Source organism: Cygnus atratus, chromosome Z, assembly GCF_013377495.2.
Source record: "Cygnus atratus isolate AKBS03 ecotype Queensland, Australia chromosome Z, CAtr_DNAZoo_HiC_assembly, whole genome shotgun sequence".
In the NCBI taxonomy this organism is placed as follows: Eukaryota; Metazoa; Chordata; class Aves; order Anseriformes; family Anatidae; genus Cygnus; species Cygnus atratus.
The window spans coordinates 8,280,250-8,307,586 of NC_066396.1; the positions used below are offsets into that span (position 1 = coordinate 8,280,250).

At 45.0% G+C, this 27,337-nt stretch overlaps 1 protein-coding gene across 47 annotated transcripts in view; it reads left to right on the top strand.

The window, feature by feature from the left end:
* Positions 1-27,337, top strand: part of CELF4 (CUGBP Elav-like family member 4) — a 676,700-nt gene that overhangs the window by 488,276 nt on the left and 161,087 nt on the right. For 22 of the 47 annotated variants that reach the window (XM_035566000.1, XM_035565962.1, XM_035565983.1 and 19 more), the window contains exon 5: positions 7,042-7,059. The exons of the other annotated variants lie outside the window; for them this stretch is intronic. In XM_035566000.1, the coding sequence (XP_035421893.1) occupies positions 7,042-7,059 (18 nt within the window). The remainder of the gene's footprint in view (positions 1-7,041; positions 7,060-27,337) is intronic. 47 annotated transcript variants of the gene reach the window in all.

The following is a 27,337-nucleotide window of genomic DNA, read 5'->3' on the forward strand; positions in this document are numbered from 1 at the left end:
AAATCCATCTTCCTCTTGTCATTGTCACCAAGAAGCTGAGATGACGGGAGATTACTCCGTCAAATCGCCGTGGAAACGCCTGCAGAGTTTATGAATTTTCATAGGATGTAAGTCCTTTTTAATGGGAAGTAGGGCCCAGTGAAAGCTTACTATTTTTAAAGAAAAGTGCGTGCATCTGTGTGTCTGCATCTGTGTGTGGGAATAAACTGTGTGGCTGAATCTTTCCCTGACACACATGAGGAGTTACACCAGTGCATTCCACTTGAGAGTCTCACTGTAAGTTTGTGCCCATTTCCCTGTATCTATTTCTCTCTATATGACCCCATTTCACATTTATATTAAGGCTCGCCTAAGCCTTGCTGCATGTGTAAAAGGGACGTTAAATAAGTGCAAATGCCATTAGAGTGTATTTACTGATTCACATTTCCTGTGAGCATTTTCATTACCACGTTTTGAAAATGCTCACCTCTGCCTCTGCCCCCCTCTTTGTCTGCAATCTGCAGAAGGCACCAGCCCATCTTCAGTGAGAATTGCCTCTGTGTCAGGGTTCAAAGGCCACCTGGGTTTCTCTTTCTGTAGCAAAGCTTAAAAGCAAACAATGTTCGTAGTTTTCCAAATAGGAAAGGTGTCCTTTTCTTGCTCCTCACCGGAGCCAAAAATGGCTGAAGGAATTATGCTCAAACTTCAGCAACATAAGAGAAAATAGATAAATATGGGTGCTAACGTTTGGATATGGAACCCAGCTGGACCAGGCAATGAACACAGCTGAGAAGTTGCGAGGTGCTGTGGTGTCGCTGCAGGACCGAGCTCCTCTGGAGGATGGCAGTGCATGATGGTGAACGGCCAGCTCATGAAGGCAAACCAGAGCAGATCTGGCCTCCACTTTGCAGCTAAAATATCCTAGGTTTATCATGGAAACATTGGTGGGAAGGGGCCCCTGATGGTCTTTAGTCCAGCCTTTCCTTCAAAGCAGTGCTGTCACCTACATGTATTCAGGGGAGCGGTGGCTTGGTCTGTCTGTGTCTCAGGAATATCTGCATGGGATGTGCAGAGTTCCCAGATGTCTGACAAAAATCCAGTGAGGTCAGGTGCCTGACTTCTTCCTCTGGCCTCCCAGGGACAACCTGGAGATGGGGAGCCCAGGGCACCTCAAGACTCAGTGTCCCTCGGTGAAACCATGAAACCTCGGTGAAACCTCGGCTCTAACCATGCAGGGCAGGCGTGAGCTGAGATGTTGCCTTCAGTGCAGGGAAGCCTACGTGGGCACACCTGAGCTGTCCCTTCAGCATCACACGGGTACAACAGGCAGCTAAGCTCAGGACAGACCAGCACCTAGTGGTGACACCTTCAGCATTTCAGTGGCATTTTTTGCACCTTCTGCTGCCATTCGTGTTGCTGCAGTTCTACAGCTAACACCCAGCCCAGGGAGTTTAGGACTAGCTCTGCTGAGTAGACTCAGCTTTTAGGCTTAATTTTTATTTATGATCAGTGGGAATGTGTTCCTGTGACCTCAGAGCCTTCTCTTCACATTGAAGTTGTCTTGCCTTCACTTTCCAGCACATTCAAGTGGTGCAACCTCCTGCTGGGGCAAGAGTATGAAAAGCTTTTAAGCCAGTACCTCTGTGTTTTGCTGCTATCATTGCACTGCTAACAAAACCAGAACCTTCCCCAAATAGTTGCCCAAGTACGAAGCTGCAAAAAGGGGAGGCTATAGATACTTATTGTCATTGCAAGCCTTAAAGGGAGCTGACTACACACCTTCGACCCTCATTGCAGCAGTTTCTGCAGTATGTTCAGCCTCTGTGAGTTGGTGCATTTACCCAAACAGCGAGCTGAGCAGAAACTGGTGCAGTCTTAACCAAAGGAACCACAGCTGCTGTTTATAACCTGTCTGTACTGTGTGTGGCTGTGGGTGTGTGTAAACCAGTGCCGTGTCCAGGAGAGCTGGACTTCAGTGGGGTTTTTAACTGAGATCGCACAATGGGAAGGGTCGATTTTCATCTCCTTGAGAGACATTATAAAGGCAATCTTTTCTCTCATCAAGTGCAGCAGGTTTCTCAGTTTCCTTCTGGTTCTGCTTCATGTCTACCTTCAAGTCCTCAAATATCTGGGCAAGTGAAAGCAAATGTGGACATAGTTCCTGTTCACTTCAGCAATTCAGGTATTGAAAATGCCTTTCGGAGATGCTTGCAGGCTGTCCCACATACATAACAGAGTTGATGGTGTGTGATTACCCAGCATCAGCTTCAGGAGGTCCTCTTTGCCTGTCAGGACTTTCAGTGACAAGTTTCTCCATGTAGTGATAACAGGGGATAGTGCTACCTGTGCTAGGGCTTGTATTACTACTGTCTGGGCTTCTGTGACTGATGTATTTTTATTTCTAACCCCTGCATACTTTAGACTCCCATTGCTTCATCTCCACAAATTCCCTGCCAAAACCCAGAGGCTTGACCATTAGAAGTCAAGCCTGCTGCACACACAGTGGATGGGATCCCTTCCCCAGTATCTTAAGTTGGTGCCTTTCCTTTCAGCAGTCCTCAAGTGTTGCAGAGATCGTGCACACTGACTTGTATTAACAAGCCATTAGGAAGTGGAGCAAGACTAAGAGGAAAAGAAGGAAAATCTGGCAAACCATTACCTAATATCACAATTCCATACACTTCCTAAAAGCTGCTGGCAGCTTTATATTTTTCATATGGAATGAGAGCATGCAGCATAAGGAAGTCTAATAAAAGCAGGAGTATCATCCTGCTTTGGTACTTTAGAAAAAAAAAATCTGCTTTGCAGTGAAGGCTAGAATCCTGTCTCTTTGTTTTCCAAGCAAACAGCAGCTTATCCTTCTCAAGCTTAATGTTCTTACTTTCGGAGGGTAGAAGTAATTCTCAGAGAGTTTACAAGAGAAACCTATTCATTAACTTATAAGTTAAAATTAATTAAAAATTGGATTCTTTAAGAAATGTAGCATCTGTGCTCACATTCTCTTCAGCCAAATGATGTCAATAAGAGAATAGCTCAGACTTCAAACTTTCCGTATAGTTGCAGTTAATTGAATTCTTATGCTTGGGGTATTCTTGAAGAAATTAGGAAGTAATTAGGCTATGCTATTAACAATTGTATCTGATTGATCTGATGGTATAGCCAACAAACAGGCCAAGGTCAACAGCTTATTCAGCTCTTAAGATTGATATGATCTCAGAGATGATGCAATGGACCCCATCCCTTCCTCTGTCGATAATTTGCTTGCTGGAGCTCTGCCAGCTCTGCTGAGAGTTATGTCACATTATTTGGACCCAATCTACCTTCTACTGTACAAAGTCCACCACTGCATGCCAGGTTGGCCATCTGTGCTTGAGAGCCTGTGAGTAGCTGTGCAGCTTGCACCACCAGGTAGCACCACGGCAGCTCCTCAGCTTTGTCCACAGCCCTTCAGCTTTTGTCCATAGCTCCCTCAGGTAGCTCAAAACCAGGTTTCCCATTCATAGAATCACAGAATCACAGAATATCCTGCTTTGGAAGGCACCCACAAGGTTCATCAAGTCCAGCTCCTGGCTCCACACAGGACCATCCAAAAACCAAACCCTGTGTTTGAGAGCCTTGTCCAAGCACTCCTTGAACTCCAGCAGGCTTGGTGCCATGACCATCTCCTTGGGGAGCCTGTCCCAGTGCCCGACCACCCTCTCGGTGAAGAGTCTTTCCCTAACACGCAGCCCGAACCTCAGGTGCAGGGCTAGACCAAGTGAGCAAATCTCAATGCACAAACCAACCACATGAATGGAAAGAGCTGTCCCAGACCTTCGTCCACCAGTGACCCAGGTTAGCTAGTCACAAAAAAAAGCAGTCAAAATGTGAAGGCAAAGTTCAGCAGCCTGGTTTGGCTGCTTGCATAGCTGTTGCTCTGAGCAGCAGTTACAAATCCAGTTTAACAGGCCAGCACTAAGACTCATTGCATTGATCCAGCACACCAGTGGATTTGTTCTTAAGAATGAAGTGAAAACTCCCTTTGGCTTTGCCAGGGTCTGGTTTTCACCCTGCAGAGCTACAAATCAATAGAAGCATTGGAAGGCAGAACTCACTGTAAATGCCTCTGAAAGGGGAGGTATGGAAAATGCAATTATCCAGAGAAGGAAATAACAAGACAACCTTTTCTTTTTCTTTTTTTCTTTTTAATTTCCTCTTCTGGTGGAGAGTAGTATCTCAGGAATAGACAAGAAGCATTTGGGGCATTTTATAATTCCTCCAAGCTGAGTAGTAAGAATGCTACAAATTCTGTTTTGAACTGGATTACAGAGATGCAGATGTGTGATACTATATTATTTTTCAGTCTGTTAAACAGTGTCATCATTAGAAAAAAGATATGTCTGTAAAAACTCTTATAATGGGGTATTACGAGAACATTTCTCAGTTACTTCATGGTGCCACTGATAAACAAGCCTCAGTGGTAGTGATGTTAGTTGTGGGTATGGCACAAGGGTTGTCTGCCAGTGCCTTAAAAATGAACATCTATTAGGATTACACCAGAATCCATTTAGGAATACTGATGGTAAGTTTCTGGTATGTGTTATTAGCCTTTAACATCATTTTACTGGGGAGCTTGGTTTCTTGGATGTGTTCTGCATTGCGTTCGTACATGCATTGTTGCAATGAGTTTGGAGTTGTTCAGCCAGAGGTAGCTCCGCTTTAGTCCCTCTGAAAACGGGAAGACAGGTCGGGACATGATTTTCTGTATGTGTGTGGCTCCATTCCTGCCCTTTAAATGGAGCTACATCTGGGGCAGAACATGGCAGCTTTTTAACAACTTTCAGTAGTGGAGGATAGCTCCTGCAAGTCAAACTGATTGAGGGCTATCTGACCGGGGGAAGGGGGAAACAAACTCCATGAATTATAGGTGGAAATCTGTCTATTTTACCATTACTTATCTACAGTTGGAGCAGATTCATTCCTCTTGCGCCTCCCATTCTGCAGTTGTCCCCAGCGTACATTCACTCCCATTGTTTCTCCCTCCATATATTGTACATTCAGACCCTGTCTCAACTGTACATTGAGGCTCCGTTTGCAGGAGATCCATCCATGGGCTCAGCTGTTTCACAAACAGATCTAATAGCTGTAGTGTGCTCAGATGAGCATGATGGGTAATAGCAGAGCAGATTGAACTATATTGTCCCAGGAGTTCATATATTTTTATACACTCGTAGGGTACACATCATCTTGCTATGACAATGAGGCTAAGTCAAGCATCTCGGGAATGCAATAAAGCAGATTACAATACCGTTCTTTCACTCATTTTCAGTACGCTTCCCCTCCCACTTTCTTTTAACGACGTTAATCAATGCCAGTCTACTTTACACCCAACTCCCAAATGGTGGCTTGCTCCCCGCTCTCTCCCCACCCCCCCCCTCCACACACACATTTTGCTTTTATCCCTCCTGAAGCAGGCTTCCATGGAGATAAAACTAGGAATTTGTTAAATATCAAAGAAAGTTAAGGACATGAATTTCAGCAGAAAAACTCCCAGCAATTCAAGCTTAAAAATGGCAAGGTTAATCATTTTTTCCCTCCCCAAGCCATGTCACATTATTAAGTGAAATAAAGCTGACAAAGGATCTCATATTCGAATAGCCAGCTTTCTCATTTACTACATTATTATTACCGTACACCTTTCTCGTGCAGGCATGCTAGGCAACTAAGAGCCTCGTTCTCCCTTCACACACAGGCGAGGGGCTCCCCAGCATCTCAGTACAAGCAATGGGTGTTCTTCCAGCGAGCGATGTCACCCTGGATGGGTGAATCACCGACATCATCCCAAAGCTGCAGAAGAGCACTTATGTCCCGTCCCTGGGCCATGCCCATTTACCGAGTGATGGCTGTATTCATCTCTTGTCATCTGATGCTTTGTGCAGCTTGCCCGCTTCCAGTTTGGGCAGGGTAATGCTCATTTGTCACGTGCATCAAGCAGGTAGATTTGCCCATGCTTTTCTTTGCTGGTTCCCACTGTAGTATTCCCCATTCCAAACATTTAAAATTAAGAGTCAAGCTGTACAGAAGCATGAAAGCTGCTTTAAAATCTTGAGTAGTTGTTTTTGTTTATTTTTTTATTTTTTTAATAGGCGCTCATGGGATTCTTTGAGTTTGTATCATGAGTTTTTCTTTATGTGTTCATCTTGGAATTCCTCCAAGAGCTGAGGAATGGGGGAATGAGAGGTCCGGTGATTATGAAGCTTCAAAACTTACTGTAAAAATAAGCCTGTAATGCTCGCTTCATTACAGGATTGCAGGTGCTGCTTTTAAAAGTTTTCAATAAAAGTGACAAAATTTTTGTTGAGGGAAAATCTACTACTAAAACTGACAGACTGTACAATGCCTAAGTCAATGAAAAGCTGAAATCCATTATTCACGCAGGGCACAGACTCACTGGGACTACAGATCTGCAAGAGCAGGGTAGACAAACTTTTGTCCAGAGCAACACAGATAGAGTTGATCCTGTCATCTCACAAGAAAAATGAGCTCTTTCTAGGTGCCTCCTAGCCCAACAGTTGTGACAGTCTGTGCGCTCAATCGCGCTTTGCATTCAGATAATCTATCCCACCTTGAAAGATCCCACTGAGTGCAGCAAACCATATATAAGGAAACACATCTTCCCCGCACTGTCATCCACCCATCCCGAGGTAGCCACAAGCATCTATCTTAATGACCCGCAACACCACCAGACAACAAATATCAGAGAGAGTCTGAGATGATCGGCCAGTGTAAAATGAGCTGGAGAGGGCTCCGTATAGATTTACACCAGTGGAAAGTCGGGACCAGGGACAGAAAATCGTTAATACGTGCGATGGAAAGTAAATGTGTACCTTGGAAGGCCAAATGTTGGCTTGGAATTGGAGATTAATTGTAACATAGATGGAGCTTTAGAAAATGTATCGTAATGTACAATCATCCTTAATGATATTGACTCCTCTCACAAGCGTGCTGTGAAGCTTCATGCTCTCCTACCAGCGAGGCACTCAGAGATGCTCCGCTAGCAGGAGCCGTAGGAGTGCAGCTCAGAAAGGACACCACCTTCACGTTAATGTCCCTGGTAATAAAGAAAAAGAGGGAGAAAGATAAATCTGGGTATGATGGAGAAGTAGGCTAGTTTGACAAATTGACTGTGATTTCCTCTCATTTTTTCCTAGCCTCTCTCCTTCATCACTCATCTTCTCCCTTCTGGACCCAACAGGACAAACTCTGAATTCCCCTGTTACATCTGCCTTCACCTCCCTTTATTAAAAAAAGGCTTTTATGTTCAGGGTAAAACACATGTAAAATAGACACCAGTTAGCAATTAAAACCTATCTAGATTCAGGACTGGGGGTCAAAGCTGAGCTTGAACTTAGCAAACAGATTCCTGACAAGGATACCACCTTGCCAAAATCTTATAAATTGGGCTCCAAAGTGGCAGAAACTTCCTGAATAACCTGATGGTGAAGTTAATGGATTTTGTGAGATTTTTACCTGCTGGGGGGCAAGTGACAAAGCAAGAGACTATTAGTCCTTTGGGTGTCTCTGATTCAGGCCATGTATTTTTAACACTCACGTTGGAATTGGGATGCTTCTTTGTCCATACATACAGGGTGAGTCACCGGGAGATATATAAATGCAAATCCTCTTCAGTCTCATTTCCCTCTCCTTCTCTTCCCTTCAGGGAAGCCTCCCCACATTAGTATAGTTTATTTCATTAGCAGTACGAGGTACATCAGAGGTCCGGAAAAGAAATCTTGATCAATTTAATGGTACATTCTATGTATGTTTAAGAAGACTTTTCTATGAGAAGACTAAGACTTTTCTGTGTATGTTTAAGAAGACTTTTCTAAGAAGACTTTTCTAATTTCCTAATCCCTTGTGGCTCCCCGAGCTGAGCCAGTCCTGAATGCCACCCCTTGGTCGGAGCTGTCTTCATCATACTGTGCACACCAGATTTATGGCCCCGGTCCTGTGCCTCACCAGCTTCCCTGTAATCAGGCTGAGTCTGTGTTATGACACCGAGGTAGTTAGGCTTCTTGTGTCTCTTGGCCATGGATTTCCATTTGGCCTGATGTGCCTAAGATGGATGTGCGGATGTGCTGGCCACGCTGTTTCAGTACTGTCCTCTGATTGTTAATGTTCAGTTCCAACACAAAAGCATGGTTATGCTTTTTTTTTTTTTTTTTTTTTTTTTTTGGTAAGGCCATCCAACTTCGTTTGCTAAATCAGATGTGACAGGCAGGGATTGCATCATGGTTTTACTATCTTTCACTCACTGGCTCGCTGTGCTTCCGAGCATGTAGTTAGGCTGGAGCAGAGGCAGCACTGAATTGGAGCCCCACAGTTCCTCTAAGCAAAGAACCTGGCTCTTTTCAAACCCATTTCAGGCATCTAGTAAGAAATGACATAGCACATGTTGGCTAGGTTTTTGGAAGGAGGGAAGATAGGAGAAAGAAATAAGAAAATGAACTGTAAGATACAGAGGAGCTGCAGTGAGCTGTTAGCAGGACTGAGTAAGATATTGTTATCTTTAAACTTTCATGTCTCGCTGTCCTGTTATCATTACCAAATGATGCAATCTTAAGACATATATCAACACTAGTAAATTAAACCAGCCAAGGCCCATTTTCTGGCCCAAGGAACAAGTGACACAGTACAGCTTTTATCCACATAACTAAAATCTCTTCCACCCAGCACAGAGTGAATCTAAATTTCTTCCTGGAAGGGGTGCCTGGCCCATAACAATCCGGATGGCCATGGCACAGCGCCTGGGCCCGTGCCTTGACTCGATCTAGCTGATAGATACAGATAAAACCACACTGTTGAGGCATTTTTATTCATCAAAGCCTTTGTTCCCATTTCAAAATTTGGGGAAAGAGATCCATTCAACTATCTTTCATATCTGCACACTCCCCTCCAACTTCCATTCCAGTGGCTAGCTGTAAATTCAAGAAAAAAAAAAATCATCAAAAGATAGTTACATGAGGATGAGGTTGCGATAGAAGGAAAGGATTTGGGTTATGTTTGAATCCTGATTATTAAAAGCAGATCTGAGCCTAAGTCACATCGAGATAGAGATTTCAACTCCCTGCATATACGTATCCCAGGCTTTATGGTTCTTCCTGTTATAAAGCACTGACTGCAGAATGGGACCGCAGCCCAGAAATATACATATCTCGTGAAGATCAGGGGTGTTTGAGCCTGAAAAACGGCTCCAGATTCATCTCTCGTTGAGATTACCCTGTATAAAAAACACCGCATGCAAATATCAGGCTACGTCTTGCTCCTGGGCAGAAAAGTGTTAGAAAAAGGGCAGATACCAGCAAATCTGTCCATGGGCAGAGAGGAATGAGTGGTGGCAAGGGGCTGAGGTAACTGCAAATTCAGAGCAAGGGAAAACATTATTATGGCAAAAGCAGTTTGGGCAATGGGGCTGGGCAGCTTGCAGTGGCAGTGCTGCTGGAGGCTGGGGCAGACGCAGGCGATGTCAGGGCGAGCGCTGTCCCCACAATGCTCCGAGGCCACCTCACCTGCCCAGCCCCAAGCTCTGCCTGAGCCCCGCCGGATCTTTGCATCTTTGTGAAGCTGTCCATGTCCAAAAAAGTGCAGAATTTACTCCGGGGGAAAAAAATGGAGCCCGAGTGCCATTAATAGGATCTATGGCGGCATTCCGTAATACATCAGTCCTACTTATAACATAATAGCCATATAACTCATACAGGGCTCTGGCTCATGTGAGGCATGGAGGTCTACATTACACAGGGGAGGAATAAGCAACACAGTCGCATATCCTGCAGCTGGGTCTGATTACAACACAAGCAGCAAGCTTTCCAGGCCTTAAATGCTGGAGGAAAGGACAAGGCATAGGAGCGGTTCCATCTCCGATTTTTATGAAAGCTAGAGCCTGTTCTTTGCAGGAGAACTCCAGCGATTCCCTGCAAAGCTGTGTGTGTACGTGTCTGTGATCCGCAATAATTGTTGGTTGCCTCAGCAGTGCAAGCAAGGAATGAATTGGTGACGGGAATTAAATTTGCCTTTTTCTTCTCTCAAGAGGTGATGCCATCAGTGAATGGAGAGGTGAAATGAGACATATTCTCAGATGTGGCAAATTGCTGCAGCTCGGCTGAAGTTAAGGATCTCTGCTCCTCTATACCAGCTGAGGATATATTAAAGAATAAAAATATGAGGAAAACATTATTGTTACAGACCGGGTTTCTTTAAGGAAATAAAGAGCTCCGAACTTGCAGTATGACAGCTTTTTGCAGCCCTCTATTCACATGGTTAGGCATAGCAGGGTGACCAACTTCAGATCGGGCACAAAACACGTACAGTCTGAATCCAGTCCTTGATTTTTTTTTTCTTTAAGACCTGAATTCAAAGCTTTGGGCTTCCACTACAGCAGGTGATGAACATTACAAGTAGCTACAAGTGAACCTTTAAAGGCTTGAGCCTTTCAGAGAAAGCAACCTTTGCCGTGGAGACTCAGTATCAGACCTCAATAATTCATGTATTTTAAGCCCAGAAGAGACTGGTGTGACAATCTAAGCTAGCCTCCTACATAAAACAGGCCTTCAGACTTCTCTGAATTATTTCCCAATTCAAGTTAGAGGGCTATTGTTGAAATAAAGTGTGAAGTAAAATATATATTTTAGGAAAACATCCAATCCCCCTTTAAGTAGCTAGTGACAGATTATCTTCCATAATACTTAATAAAGATTCCTAATAGTTAATTAGTCTTTAGAAGGGGGACCTCCTTTCTCCTTTACAAGTCAGGCTTCATCTTCTAGGCTGCGGTTCTTTCTACATCCTTATTTGCTAAATTAAAGAGCCCTGTATTCTCAAATTTCTGTTCCACAGAAAGTGATTCAATCAACTCTTAATTTTCTCTTTGAGGAGGTAGCTGGTAGTCTCTTGTGATAAAACTAGCATATGACAGATGCGTGTGATGCTGTCTCAGGGTAGGTGAGCAGAGAGCTTCACAGCTTCTCCCATTGAAACAACTGGGGGCTGTCGAACAAAATTGTCAGGCAGCACGCTTACACCAGGTCTGGGGAAGTTCATATTTAAGGGGCTGAGGTAAACTCCTTTCTGCAGAAGATATAAATAGGCCCCAAAAGTCCTTAGATGTGTTCTCCTTGTCCTCTTTTCTTCCCTCTCCCCAACCAAGTAGCTGCTCATGGCAGTCCCATGGCAGTGCCACATGTATCTGTGTTCATCTGTAGGTTTAGGTGTTTTGTGGCTCAGGTCCAACCTTCAACTTGGGAAATGCTTCAGTAATAAATATTGCAGAAAAGAGTATGTGTCTTTAATAGGTTTAGTACTAGTATTTGCCAAACGTTCAAAGTAACACAGACAGTGATGAGGAGGCTCCTTTACTTGCTCAAAATCTCATGGCTCGGATCCAGCCCCAGGATCTGAGTGGAGGCTCCAGTTTCAGTGGGAGGTTTGAGGTCCCGAGTAGGAGGTGAGAACTGTGTGCTTTCTGGGACGTGAGCTGCAGAGCTGATCCAAGAGGCAGTGCTCGTGTATTGCCTTCTGCAGCACGGGGCTTCCCCGGGCATCCTCGCTGGCAGTCTGATCTGTGCACATGGAAGGCGGTGTGAATATACCCTGTCATTCTCCACCACCAGCCTGGGTCATGGGGAGAGTAGCTTTTAGCAATAGAGGTTAAAAACTAGAAAGCTGCGGAATTAAGCCATAAGGTCTGGCTGGACAGGGAGAGGAAGAGGGGTGTATGGATAATTGCACCCATAGGGCAATTAGAGTTACAAGGAGCAGTGGAGCTCCTCGTCAGTCCCAAGAGCCTGATTAATTGGCAATAGCAATGCCCTTGGAGTTGCCTTATTGCTATTATGAAGCCAAGTCTTTATTTTTTTATTTTATTTTATTTTTTATTTATAAATGAAATATTTAAGTGCATGACTTTGATCGCCAGGATCTGCTAGTTAGTGCCGGCTTCAGCCACAAGGTGCCAAGATTAAAGATTCATCAAAGGCAAAGGATTAACCCACCCTGCTGGAATGCCAAGTAGCTGCTAAGGGAGAGGATGCTGCACTAAAGGCCGGAGCAGGTCCTTTGCTTAGCTTGTTTCTCTAGGGCTGTGGATTTCGTGTCTCCCCCTTTGCTCTGCCACTATTTAGCTCATTTACCCTTCTGTACCTGTGACTTGCCTAGGAGGAATAGGATGACACCAGCATTAAAAAACAGAAACACTCCACTAGGGTGGACTGTTCTGCTCTTAAAGAGAGCTGTTTGCAAAGATGATGTCCTGAAATGTCTAGGGCTGGGTATGCAGCCTCCTCTGTCTTGTTGCGTCTGATGGATAGAGGGCTCAGATGCCACCTGATGCACAAACCACACAGGTCCAGGTTTCCAGTGGTTAGGTTGCTAATGAAATGGAATCTCTTCAGGAATCTAAATTTCTTTGAAATCCCCCTTCTTAAATTCAGGCTGGTGACTTAACAGAATACACATTCGCATGCCCAGATTTATAAAAGTGGTCAGTACCTTTTGAGCCCCTCATTTTACCCTCAGGCATATTAAAGTGGTATTGCTGTCAGGGGAGTGTGCCTTGTGGCTTTTGGAAGTCCAAAACCATCACCAGCATTGTAAACTGCACAGCTGAAATTACTCCCCCTCCTGTAAATCCACGCCTGCTAAGTCCTCAGGAACACTGAATTGTTCCAACAGCTCCCCCTGCCCCAAAAAGGACCAGGGGAAAGCAGAACTGTGTGAGCACCTGCTCCCTTGCAGCAGCCCACGGGGCTCTGCAAACCAGTCCGCTCACTGTTCAGCTTAATGGGATCTGTCAAGAGACAGAATAAATGGGGCAGGAGAGGAGCTGCCTTGGACGTACATGAGTTCATTCCAATAAGCTCTGTCTGTCTGCCTGCTGCCTGCCTGTCCCCCCGCACCACTGGGGCTCGTTCCAAGAGGAGGATAAATACGTCCACTGCTTTCTTCTCACGTTGCTTTTTACCTTCCTTTCCTTTCCTTTCCTTTCCTTTCCTTTCCTTTCCTTTCCTTTCCTTTCCTTTCCTTTCCTTTCCTTTCCTTTCCTCTCCTCTCCTCTCCTCTCCTCTCCTCTCCTCTCCTCTCCTCTCCTCTCCTCTCCTCTCCTCTCCTCTCCTCTCCTCTCCTCTCCTCTCCTCTCCTCTCCTCTCCTCTCCTTTCCTCTCCTTCCCTTTCCTTCCCTTTCCTGTTTTTTCTTTCTCTTCTCTTCTCTTCTCTTCTCTTCTCTTCTCTTCTCTTCTCTTCTCTTCTCTTCTCTTCTCTTCTCTTCTCTTCTCTTCTCTTCTCTTCTCTTCTCTTCTTTTTCTTCTTTCTTGCTGCCAAAATAAAATAATTGGCTGGGGTTTGGGAAGACATTTTACCGGCATCTGGTTAGATAAGGTTTCCTTCTCTATTGCTCTTCCCATCTCTCTCCTATAATATAGCTGAGGAGCCCAGAAATCTGCTTTCCCTGCCAGATACCATCATGCAACTGGAAATACTATTGTTTTCTTTAGGCAGATGGTGATTCTCATCCTTTGATCCTTTCACTAAACTCATTAGAAAACCTGGCCTTAGATCAAACCTTAAGAAGAAGAAAAAATCAGAAAGAGAAATAAATGCCGTGGTGATGGAGCTAGTATGTAAGACCCAGGATAGAACAGAGTAAAAGCACCAAGTTTCTGTCTGTATTTGTAACAGGGTTATTCCCTGAGGTCTGCAACTTTTTCTAATATTAATCACGTCTCACACATCCCCCCCCTAGATATAAAAGGATGCGCATGTGCTTGTGTGTGTATGTGTAGAAGTAATCAAAGGCATCTCCACTTGTTTCAGCCTGTGCTTGGAGAATGATAAGCCTGGTGTGGGACTCGCTGCACTGAAGTGTGTGCTCCTCTGGTACACTTTGCTGCAGGTTGATAAGGGCCCTGCTGTATGTCTTGTTTTGAAAATAAAGGCTGTTTTCAGTGGTTTGGGCCATACCAAGCAGGATGGATTGCAGCAAAACGATGGCTGACATGGCCTCTGTGCTTATCAACCCAAGTGCAACCCCTCTAAGCTTGGCAATGCAAAGTGAGCATGAGGAGTGTGCCCAGCCATGAGTTATCAGCACAGCTCAACGCCCCTCCCTTGCGAGGAGGCAGATTTATCGTGCTGTGCAGGGGAAAGGTCCCAGGTATGCATTTGAGAGAGGAGGTTGGAGGCTGGGGAAAAGCGAGCAGCACACTGCTGCTCCCTGTTTTGTCTGCTGTAGCAAACCCAAAGGCCTACATACAAAACAGGACCACTGTGAGGTGACAGTAATGCATGCTAGTGCCCAAATTAGGGTGGCATAAAGGGCCATGGATGCGTCCAAGCAGGATGTGCTGCAGCACAGCCTGCTTTGACCATCACCCACTGGCACAAAGCCAAAGTGGATCTGTGTGGCTTGCAATATTCAATAACTGTGAGGGCGGTGGTCTCTGCAGCCTGTCTTTTCTGGTGGGGTAGTGGGAGGAATATCCTTAGATACCCAAAAAGCAGATGGCAGCACACCCCCAGCAGGCAATGAGCGGCTACCTGTACAGCACTGCATCTCCCAGGCTGAATTAGGAGGAGCTGCACACCCCCTGCTCCCTTCTGCGGGGCACAGGTGTGTCGTTCAGCCCAGATACCAGCCCAGTGGGGTTTTCTCTGCAGCACAGGGCTGAAGTCAAATACTGTGACTGGACTTACTTTTTTTAATGGATTGTATAATTTTATGACTGTCAAGATGAACAAATAATTTGCAATGAATAATTTATCCAGCAGATTTTGATTCTTTTGCAGCTTACTGAATATCCATGAGCAGACCTCGATTTCGGCTGGCTTATTTATTGTTTGAATTTATTTGACATGTTCCCCCACCTTTTTTTCTTTTTTTTAAACACTATCAACTGATCAGAGACAGCTCCTGAAAAAGTTTGATAGTCTGCAGTTGAAATTAGTTGTAGCAGCCATGAATCAGGGGGTGGACAGTCCAATGTGTAGAAATTTCACTTGAGCAATTTGGAATTAATTCTCAGACCTTTTACAGACTTTCAATGTGACCTTGGTCAAGGCAGTTGGGAATAATTTTGTCACTAAAAAGCTGGCCCTAGGTGACTAATCCAAGGTCTGAGATAGGGAGGAACACAAGAATGGCAAGGCTGGAGCAGCCCAAAAAGCTGCTTTGCCTGTTACCCTGTCTTTGTCTGTGGCCAGTAGGAAAAATATAAAACCAGGGCAAGCAGGTAGTGATTCTCCCCTAAAATATTCATCCCATCTCCCATGATTTGTAGTTCAAAAGCTCCCTGAGCCAGAGGTGGTGTCTTTCTGTTTAGCAGCCCCTGATGTATTTTTCTTTCCCATTAGGGGCGTGAACCTGAGGCTGGGGAGGACATTGGCCTCTGATGTAAATTCTGTGTTTTATTCTGCCACAGACCGCCTGCCTTACCTCGATCGAGTCAGTTAGGCTGAGATTTACTTACCCGGCCAAACGTTACATGTATGAAAGGCAGAGATCGGTGTGAGCTAGCTGGCTAGCTGAAGACAGGGAGGTGTCCTGCTGCTGGGGCAGCCTGTTAGCCAGGTGAGACTGATGAGTGCAAGCAGAGCTCTGCTCATTACAGAGGGAGGATGCTCCCTTCCTCCAGAGACTGTCATCCTCCTAATGTCAGGGGGACGCAACAAGTAAGTGGAACAAACAAACAAGGGGAGATAACAAACTGAACAGTGCTGAGAGGGAACACTGAATCCAGGATTACCTCTGGCTTTGCCCACAAGAGACAACAGTGTTTTGAAGGCACCAAAGCAAAAGGTAGATTTTAATTCAGGTTCTTTCCACTCGTAGGCTCTCTGCCGAGATGAAGGAGGTGTCTTAATCCCCTGGGAGCGAAGCGATCAAATTGGCTGGATGGCTCCCTCTGTCACAAACAGCATATTTTATGCAATGTACCCATACTGTGATCCGTTATGGTAAATCAGCTTTTCCTTCTCTGATGTTGTGTGCCATTTTGCATAGCTGGGAGGAATGACCCAGGTGGACAGGGATGTAAAATGCTTCCTTGCCCAAGAGAGGGGAAGAACTGCTTGTAAACAGGTGGAATCAAGTAACGCGTGATGTTTCATGTCTACACGAGTCCTCAGGGTAGCCCTGAGAGCTCAGGACCGGGAAATCACCCTCCGTGCAGATAATAAGCCTGCAAGAAAGGCCTAAGGTGTGTCAAGTGTGCTCCGCTTGCACTGCGCAAGACCTCGTGTGCGCAGGGGTACTCGGAGGGTCAGCATGTCACCAGGCAGGCCCAAAAAAACTCTCTGTGGGCAGGCAGCCTGCAGGAGGTGAGTGCATCACGTTTCCTGCTGCTCCAGATGGTGCCCTTTCAGGGTAATGTAGATGTAGCCACCGAGGTCCTACTGAGAGACAGCCCTGTCCTGCTGGGCAGCTGCACACGAGGTAGGCAGCACTTTCCAAGGGCTTACATGCCAGCCGGGTTGTCCTCGCACAGGTCGGCAGGGGTTGCTGCCAGCCCTCTCCCTGGGAGCAGGATCAGGCCAGTGCAGGTGCCTCTGGGGAAGGAGGCAGTCTGGTAGGTCTCAAGGTATGAGGTCCTCTCCTCCCAGGCTGTTTTCACTCCTTTTCTGCAGAGGGCGGAGAGGAATGCAGATTTTATTGTTGTCTTGGGGCAGAAAGTTATTGTTTATTTGAGGAGTAAAAGGAGGGGTGGAAATACCTCTTGAGCCATTGCTCTTCCATGCTTTCTCCACTGACAGCAAGGGGGACCATCTGCGCCAGAATCACAGCTGGAGACCTCCAGCCTGAGGTCGTTTTCAGACTCACTGCCGGCTAAACTGAGATCAGAGTGGCCAAACTCGCTGAGTTTTCTGCTCTCCTCCCTCGTCTTCCTGGACTCCCGTTTAGTTTTCATTTAAGATCTCAACAGGCTAGAATAACTCAAGTGTCCTCAGCACTTCCCTCCACACCCTTCTTCTCCTTAGACCATGGAAGACCTCCCTTATAATCCTTCCTCTTACATTTTTCTCTCTCTAATGAGTAGTGCTATGCTCAGTGACCCAATCATCCCTCCAGCACAAGAAGGCTCTTTGCTTCCAGCCTGGTGTATTTGTTTTGGAGGTTGTCTTGATTCAGGTGAAAGTGTTTCTGGCCTGAATCTATCAGCTACTCAGTGTTGCTCAAATTACTTTCAAAAAGTAATTTGTTGCTGATTCCCACATCCAAAAAGTTATTGTCAATCTCGTGTTCTTGGTGACTGTCTCAGTAAAAGATAGCCACATATCCAAAATTAGAACCCGGCTGTTGCAAACTCTGGGGAAATAAACCTGAGGTGCAAATGAAAAAGAGCTTTTTAGAGACAAATATAGTCTGTTTCCAGCGTTCTCTTTGATGACTTGGTAGAAAGCAGTCTCCGAACTTTCTGGCCCTTCAGCAGCAGCAGTTCTAAGCTAGTTATGCACAGCGGGTATGTCAGACATTATTCTTCTTGTTGCTCACAGATGTGAAGTCATGACCTCATTTGCCGATGAACAACGTCCAGCAATCAGTAGAGACCAGAGGATCTGAAGAGGGACGATCGTAGGTGTGCTAATAAGAGGGCCTGGGGGCGTTTTCTAACATCCCAGCTGGGGCAGGGTTCATCTTCCTTGGTAGAGGTGTTCTAGCAGACAGACATCTGATCTGGTTTAGTTGCACCGAGCTTTTCCTTACAATCAGTAGAGAAGAATAAGCATCTCCAGAGGTTGTTTCACTGCAGCCAAAGATAAGCGTGTAAGAAGGATGAATTGTCCTCAGGAGATGTTTATATTATCTAAAATGACAATAAAGTTACAGTAGAACAGCTAACTTAGACATCTAGCTTTTAAACAGCCTCAGTTAGGGGAGAGGGATCCCACACTTTACTGGCAAAGCTAGTATTCAAAACTGAAGCTGTTTGAGGCATAATGTTGGTTTCAACACCTCTTCTACTGCCAAGAGATACCAGGATGGAAATTGTATGCAAATTTCTTGTTTCAGCATCGATACGTGTGTGTGTGTATGTGTGTGTTTCACTTGGCTTTGGTGGTTGAAGAAAGCATTAGGCTATTGAAATAGAACTGTGCTAGAAACATGAAACGTGGACAAAGCTGCAGGGAAGAAAAGGTTATTGTAAAAAGGGTACAAAATTTAAAAGGTTAAAATCATAGCACGGCATTCTGGTATCTATGTAATTATGGAGATGAAATGTCTGAGAATCCAAGTTGAGAAAGGGCTCATTTTGTTGTTATTTAGTTTACTTTTTAGAGTAACAACTTTCCAAAAATATTGAGCCTTTGATTCCAATTCAGAAAAAGGAAAAACCAAATTTCTAGAACTTATCCCATTCCTAATTTTCCTGGTTTTCTTTGAGAGTTACCTATAGTCACACAGGATAGCAGACTCACTGCTTTATCAAACATTTCTGGATTGAACCGCCCATGCGTAGTTCAAGTGGGCATTACAGATAGAAGATGAATGTTGCACTTTCCATTGGTGGTGCAAGTTTTCAATTAAAACAAGGTCTTTTTGGCAGCACAGGATTAAGGAACTTTTTTTTCTGAAAATCACACATTTTCTGGAGAGAGGGAAATGTCTCTTCAAGAGCATTTAGTTACTTCTTGCTGACGAAACTTGCCCATTAGAAAGCTGGACTTCTATTGAAAAAACAGGAGTGAAAATGGCAAAAACATGTACATGGAGTCTGAGCTAAGGGAACTGCATGAGCAAACTGTAGAGCTGAGGCAATGGAGGACCCAAATCCCCTGCTTACACTTATCTCATGAGGCTGGCATGCTGGAGAAGTTTCTGTATATCACCGGGGGCAGTCTGGAGGGGTGAAATGCCTTCCCTTCTTCCTGCATCTTCAAACCCAACAGGTCATTGCTGCTCCTGCTGAAGGCAGTGCTGGGAGGAGGCACCCCCACCCTCCCCACCCCCGTCATCCCAGCAAGGATCCTCCTCATCATTTCAAACTCACAAGGATTTAAATGCACCCATGGCATTTACACCACCATGTCCATTCATCATGGGGAGTCAGGAGGCATTGGTCGTGCTGATTGCCTTGCTGTCTCTGATAACATGGAGCAGAGCTGTGGGCTGCTGCCAGAAATAAAGATGGTTGTCGTTTAGAGTGAAGCAGTTAAGTTTGCAAGGTGAAAAGTATATGGGGTGAAGAGCAGAGTGGACTTTTCCACGAGGAATATGTATATTTGTCCAGACACTGACTATAGGCAGAACATGAGGTGGTTTTTAGCACGATCCAACAGACTGACCCAACCCTAGTACTGTTGTTTCCATTTGCTGTTTCCATTTCCATTTCCCACTTCCTTAGGGGTGTTTTCCTCACCCCTAAGGAAGCCCTGCTCCTTGCAGCCCAAGCTCCGTGGGGGAAACCAGGACAGCTTCGAGGCTGTACAGGATTTATTTCAGTCAAATTAAAGGATAGTGGGAAACTGTGCCACCTCCTGACCCCTGACAAACCCTGTCCCACAGCAAAACTGCCCTTGGTTTTCTTCTTACTGATTAGGGCAGGTGGTACTTTTTTCAGAGAGAGCAATTTTGTCATCCTTGTAAGAAAATCACCCTTTCTCTGAGTTGTGCTTGTTCTTGCACACTTAAGGAAACATACTATTTGTGTTTCAAAAAACATGGACATATGTACATATATGTGCATCACCCAGTATCCTCTTGCCTATATAAGAAGAAGCAGAAGATTGGCCTTGTTCCAAATCATGTTGAACACGCCACCTGGAAGGAACAGAGACATCTGGAAAATCATTCCACAATCTCTGAGGAAATTACAGGAGAAATACCGGATGATTGGAAGAACAGCCCTTTGTGGGATTCTTACTTTATCAGCCAATTTCACTTAGATTTTTTTTTCCTAAGTAGCATATGTTCAGAACTTTAATAAGGAATCTTTGAGTTCTGGGGGTTTATTTATTTGTTTATTTAATTTTCCTGGTAAATGAAAAAAGTTTTAGAAGTTTTGCAGGTGGCAGGGCTGGGGATTGGGGGGGGGAAAAAAAAAAAAAAAAAAAAAAAGAGAAAAGAAATAGCCGATAGTGTGCAGTTGTGCAGTTGCAGGAGGGACTGCTCGCTTGCCTGGCACGAGGAGTGGGTTCACTGAGCCCACAGCAAAGCAAGTGGACAGACTCAGACCCATAGCTTCATCTGAATGCACTTGCTATTCAGTGTTCCATTTTTTTGCAATTAGAGGAGGTATGTAGGAGAGTGGAGGATGGAGGATGACAAGAGATAGATCCCAGTTCTTAAACATCTTGAACATTTGGAAGCTTTTAAGCACCTGCTATTCTGGCAGAGTATTGCTGAACCAGCCACCTGCATATGTTTTCTGTTTTTATTAAGCTAAGCTCGAAAGATGAGAAGATACAGGTGGAAGCTTTGAGCTCCATCCTTTTCCCCACCTCCCCTTGTGTGTTTTAATCCTAATCTGTATCAACAAAGATGAGTCACTTCTTTAACACATACAGAAATTACACTGAGGCCCATTGAGGACAAACGACGAGCTTTGATTCCATAATCAATCGCTAAGAAATTCATTAGTGCCAGCACAGATCTTCCGTGCGGGAGGAGCTCTCCCGGTGGACCTGCCTGCATCAGAAGAGCTCGTGAGCAGCCGTTCTCCTCTGTTACGCTGGGCTCGTTCCCGTGCCGAGGAATAGGCTGTTCCCCGCCTTTGTCTCAAGGAAGAAAAAGCTCAGGAGCTCCAAGACTGAAAACTTGTCTTCACTACTGACTGCCCTTCACAGCCCCTCTCTCTCTTGCTGTCTTTCAGCTCAGACGTGAACAGATAACCCAACTGTTCTGTGGTCATTAGAGAGTGTAAAATGAGAATTTCACTTATTTCTTGCTCAGAAATAAGTGCCTTTATGGCCAAAGTATTCAGAAGTATATATCTACTTTACTCTACTTGTATTTAGGGCCAGAAGACATTACCAAATTTTCGGAGTGTGCTAAGCACCCATCAGCTTTTAGGGATTTCTTTGAAAATAGATGGGGATGCAGCCAGCACTGTTACAAATCAGTGACATGCCTTTCAAAAATACTTCTGCTTTAAATATATGTACTTCACATTCATCTATAAGATGTATGTTCTTTATTTTTGCTTGCAATCCCCCTTTATGAGGATTTTATACTAACAAAAAATAACAGAAAGCAAGAGAGCACGCATCCCACCAAAACTCACCCAGTGCTTATCTACTTAAGCACTTCATCCTAAACCTCTTTAATGGAATTAGGTACCCTCTCTGTTAAAAATCTTGGTTAACATAGATGTGTTAGCACTCCTCAGCCACTTCATTAAATGTGGGGAATTACACAGTACTTACCTTAAATGCCCCCTAGCACTAACAGTTAAATTTGAGTCTATCTATCCCTGTTGTGCAGTGAATAGCAGACAAAACATTAGCTGAGGGTCAGGGAGACATCAGAGGAAGTCAATCCATATAAGATGTAAGAAATTCATGGGGATCTCCACTTGAGAGACCTTACTTTTAGATTCAGCTCTGCACTGAACGTAAATATGTAGAATTAGCAGACTATGTATCTGTTCAGATTGCCTCAAGTTTTACCTGAATATGCTGGTATCTGCTGGTGCTGTTGCTGTTTCTGTTAGGCTGACACTGATGTTCTCATTTGTGCATTTTTCCTCCAGTAACCTGAATACACTTCTCGAATGCAATTCATGTTATACTTCCATAGCTGGGGCAAGAGTCACCCTCTTGAGTAAGGTGTCTGTACCTTTCCATTGGTAATAGAGAGCTTTCATGATTCACTTTGACTCTATCCTAAACTTTCAGATGTTTAGTGCTAGGTGAAATGAGTCCTAGGGATTCTCAGCTGAAGAGTTTGGAGATTTCTTTAAAGCCTCCTGAGGACAAGGGAAAGACTCTATTGATTATACCAGACTTTGATCTAAGCCCTCAGCAAATTCAAGCTTCAGTTGTCTTCTCCAAATTGTCCATCACTGTCGCATACATCTCCTCAAACCTGAATAATGTTCATGGTACAGTAGAGCATCCAGGTGCCATATCCACCCCCATTTCTTCCAGGGGGCATGTTTTGTACCAGCAGCGAGCTCAGACATCTTACTGTGAGAGACAAGAGGATCCTTTGGTTTACAGCTTGCTCACTGGCATGCCCATGTGTTCCTTGCAAACTCTGACACCTGGAAGGACAGCGTGTAGCTTGGGACAAATTAGAAGGGCAGTGCATAGATTGGGACAAATGCTAATATCTCTATGTCCTGTATCTGCCCACACACCACCTTGGACAGTGGACTCTGTGCTGAGCTAGAAATGATGACACAGCAGCAGGACAGAGTCCTTCTGGACAAAAAAAAAAAAAAAAAAGTGCTGGGATCCTTTATCCTCTGGCTTGAAAGCCATCAGAAGCAAGGGAAAAGGTGCTAGCTGAACAACTCATCCAAAGGACAGGCTTGCTTGGTGCACAGGGACTCCCACAGTGCTGTGGGTGTGAGCCCATCTAAGATAATCCTGGCTGCTGAGGTGCACGCTCCTTTTGACAAAGCTCTTTTCTACCCTTCCTCTTCCCTGACCTTGTCATTCAGTTCCCTGTGAAGTAATGTGAAAGCATCTGTTGTCTCTTTTGTTCAATTTGTAAATACACTCCCGGAGGGTTGGCAGAGCGCATGCAAGCCTGAGAGGCTACCACGGTGCCAGTCACCACTACCAAAGGCAGAAATGCCATCTCATGCCCTCAGTGAGCTGCCCTCCATTCTCACCAGAGCCTGCCCACAGTGCTTCTGAGGGGGGCTGGCTGTTCTGAAATAGGGGTTGGGAGAATTTTGCACATACCTGGAGTGTGGATGTGGTGAGGAATTGTGGGGAGCTGTACAGACGCTTCATATACCCCTTGCATAGCTGGCCACGGTGATTAAAATGCACCTCTAAGGTGCTCAGAGATACAGCTGGTCCAGCAAGCTTTTATGTCTTTTATAAAGCACATCCATATCTCTGTGCTAGAAACTTGTAAGCAAAAAAAGCCCCAGAATTTAAACTGTATCCTAAGGACAGCTACCTATGGAGGGAGGGGAGAAGAAGGAATCCAGGGGTACAAAAGCCCTTCTTCAGGTGTGTTAGCTAAAGCAAGAAGGGTCTTTGCATTCCGCTTGCTGTATCATTACAGAGCTAGTCCTTGGACTGCAGCTCAGTCATTTAGTCAGTCCTTGAGACAGCAAACTTGTCAGCAGATTGTGTGGTAGTTCTGCCCCATGGAAGACTGTTAAAGGCCTCAAGGTTTCACCTGTGATTGTTATGATTACTATAAATTATCTTTTTATCGCACATTGAGATCCTCAGACACTGAGCACCTACCAAATCATGTTTCTTTCAGCAGCAGATGCAGGCTTTCAGCTCCTAACCTGCCTCTTAGGGCTGCAGAGACAGCTGAGACAGCCAGATCGAGACGTGGGGACAGCGTACCTGGCTCCCCGGCTTGTGGCTCTCCTGCTGCCTTCACGCCTGACAGAAACAAGTCTTCCTTCGGCCTGGCTTCATGGGTGATGCGTGCCCTGCCCTGTTCGATGTGTGCCCGCCAAAAACCCGAGGCAGCATCTTTCCTGACCAGAAACAGGGCCACAAGTCCCAGTCTTAACGCTGACAGGAGGATAACACCAATTAGCAAACGCACATGAGATGTGTCTCTTTCTTTGGAAGTAGGGGAAATATCAAATCGGTATAGGCTGTGCCAGGTAGCGCTTGATCATTTTTTCTGGCTATAATTGCACTTAATTAATAGTATGTAGTGTCACTGAGGCATTTTTAAAGTGCTGCATTCATCTCTTATGTGACAGCATTGTAGCATGCTTCATCTCATCGTGATGTGTTCAGTCTGTTACTCGGCAGTCCCGGTGCTGCCATTCCCTCACAGTTTTATGAAGAGGGAAACTGAGGTGCAGAAGCGTGGTTCACCTTGCCCACAGGGAGCCAGCAGTCAGTCAGGAGCTCAAACCCCTCAGCTCAGTCACCTCAGTGCTTCCAGCTCTGCCTTGCACCGGCCAAACACATCATGGCCTTTAGCTCCTGTATGGACTGGCCTCTGCACCAAGAGGAACTTCATCCTTTCCTGCTGCTCTGGCAAAGGCAGGTAAATTTGTATTCCATGTTTAACAAGACAGGAGAATGGTGTGGAAAGCAAGAAATGCCCACAGCCCTCCCAGGTACGAATGTTCAGGCCGATTCGAGGCCTTTCAAGTGGTTTTGTCTCCAGCGATTTGCACTTCCCTGCCTCCCAGCCCTTCCCCAAGTTCCCACTCCTGCCCTCGCCGCCGTCTTGCCAAGTCCCTCAACCGCTGTTGTTATTTGTGAAGTGTGAGCAGAGCCGTGACAAGGGAGGGATGTCATTAAACCACGCTGGGAGGAGGTGTCAGCCGCCATGCAAACATCTTCCTGACACTCCACTTTCAAACAATTTCAGAAGCAGCACTCTGATGATTTCAGGTTGGGTAGGCCTGTCAGCTCGGATGGCGGCCACGCCACGCTGCCATGCCGCAGACAGCTCCGGAGCAGCTCGGCCGGCTCCTGGGCCCGCTCGCACACGCAGCCCCGTCCCCACACACGCAGCCACGCATCATTATTTGCGTGCCACTCTGAGACAGATTTCCTTGGATGCCGCTGGAAGCATCAAACTTTGGCTTCAAGTGAAAGCTTTAACATTTAGAGAGTTCTTGTGTAATGCAAATGAACCGGAAAGGTAGGAAGGCATCCCAAATGCCACTCAATGCATTTATAAAAAGATAAGGTGACTGTGTCCTACCCTACCGTATCACTTCATTACCAGGTGTCAGCGAAGAGCCTGGCAGCTCGATTGGTTGATGAAATCACATGGCCTGAGTGTTATCTTGCAAAAACACATGAAATTATTAAGCTTGAACAGCAAAGAAGTATAAATATCCCCACAGTTTATTCTCATCAGCCAATCAAAGACTACAGATCTCTTTATTTCCTTTCATTTCTTTCCTCTTGATAGGGAAAAAAAAAAAAAAGAAAAAAAAAAAAAGAATTTCCCCATCCAATTTATAATTCAAGATATTTTGCTATCTAATATATTTATATTATTTTCTTCAATATCTAATTGAAGTGTGTTGTTTATGCATTATTCATTTGATCTTTGTTTTCCATCCTCATTGTTAACTTCCAATGCAATTTTAATAAGCTCATGGTCAGAGATCAGGGTGGCAGGCACTTTGATGCCATGTTAATTCACAGACAAAAGGGCAGGAAGAAAGCATGAGGAAGGAAGTCTGTAAAGCCATTGTTTCTGATCCAGGTCTGAGCCGTCCCATGTCAGCGTGTGCCTAATTTTCACAGGGGCAGGTTTCCTGGCATTGCTGTGGCAGCCGATTAGGTGCTTGGGTGTCACACTAACACAGCAAGTGAGAAGAAAATGCAATTGCCTGAGTTTCTGCAGATGTGGGACATTAGTCGGTGCCTGCTGAGGTCCGTGAAAATAACGCACACTCTGCTGCTCTTCATCCTTTCAGTGTCTCCACTGAATGCCTTGCACAAGTAAACAGAGCTGAAGGTGATGGATGTGGCATTTTAGACAGGAAAATGGGTTGGTTTTCATGATTTTCTACCTGGGGCAGTGCTGCACAACCAGGAGTGCATGCTAGACTTGAGAAACTTATGCTCTGCGGGCTGTGGCCAGGCTGCAGACAGCATGGTCTACCAGCTGCCCGAACAGGACGCAGGCATGGTCTTTTAACTCAGGGTGCTAGGATCTCAAATCAGTCTCCACCCCTCTTGAATGTCACTCATTGACTCACTGCTAAGCTCTGTTCCACGAGCAAAAATTCAGTATTTTGTTTTTAGCTGACATACTATAGCTTGGTCCAGCTGAGAGCTGAAAGATTCGGGTTCAGTGCACACTGCATCCAAAAACTTAATTTTAGTTTTTTGTTGTTTTTTTTTTTTCCTTCTCAGCTGATCTCAAAAAAAACCTTTTGAGGAAGCCAAAGAGTTAATAACAGTGTAGGAATTATAATTCAGCCTGGGAGAATCATTTTTTGGTATTCTTGGCATTTCTGGATATCAGCACAGCTGTAGCTCTGTCTTAGCAATGAACAAATATTCTTGGCCAAGGCACCAGCTCACATAGCCCATTAAAGGCGGCTGCTGTAGGAAGGAGTGAACGCAGCAAGCAGTACTAACTTGAGTTTACAACTGCTGCCCACTGAAAGTTGGCATGGACAGGTAGTGGAAGTATTAAGTGATAAAAGGCATAGAGCATTGAAAGTGACAGGCAGCAGATGTAAATAGAGGTAATTTTGCACGATAACCCACCAAATTCCATTTTAATGAACTTAGCTCTCCAGTCTCCATGAGACGAGACATTGCTAGACAAGAGAGAGTGAGAGGGAGGTCCAAAAATAGTGTCACAAAGACAGAGACTGCTAAGAACTTGCAGCAGCAGTCCCGCAGAGTGCACGCTCATAGAAGTAAACCCACCAGCCAGCTTCAGTTTGCGCCAGTGACAGGAACGGCAGTAACACCAAGGATGCCTATGGAAGAATCTGTACTCACAGGATGATGAAAGGAGAGACATGAGGAGTAAATTATGCATTGCACATTCTAACAAGAAACCTGGCAGTGGATGGTGGAAATAAGGGAGATTTGTGGGAGCGGTGTTTATCTGGTACCAGTGCGCCTTTGCCTTCTTTTTTCCTTTGTTTTGCACATTTATTCCCCTTGAATTAACTCATGGAAGAGGAACAGATGCTGTCAGGATTTAAAACAACATTTTCAGTAGCTTGAATCTAGTGCTTGAATGGGGATGCTGTCAGCATTTCCTCTGAATTGTGCAAATCAGTGGCATTGTAACAGGGCTATTGTTTATGGATGGTGCTTTTTTATTAGAGATTCTTCAGGTCACTTGCTTACAAATATTTTTCAGAAAAAATCGGGGACTGGTTTTAGGAATTCTTTCTGTCTAAAGATAGATCATTTTCAAAAGTTGGAAATAAGGTGTTTTGGAACTTCCTCAAAACACTGAAGCTCTGTATCATCTGGAGCAGAAATTCCTGACTGATTCTCTTTCCTCATGTTTGACTGACAGTCATTCACATACAGTTGTGAATGAAGATTCACTGTGTATCTGAACTCGGTGGCCTCAGATTTGCGCCTAGATGAATATTCGAACAATCAGAAATCTATAAAAACTCGGAATGGAAAAATTCAGAAAGGGCATCTTCATTATTCTTCTGGTTCTTTTTTCTCATCAAGAATATGTGTCAGATTTCCCATGTAATAGTCACTGCTTCAGACTCAGCTTTCT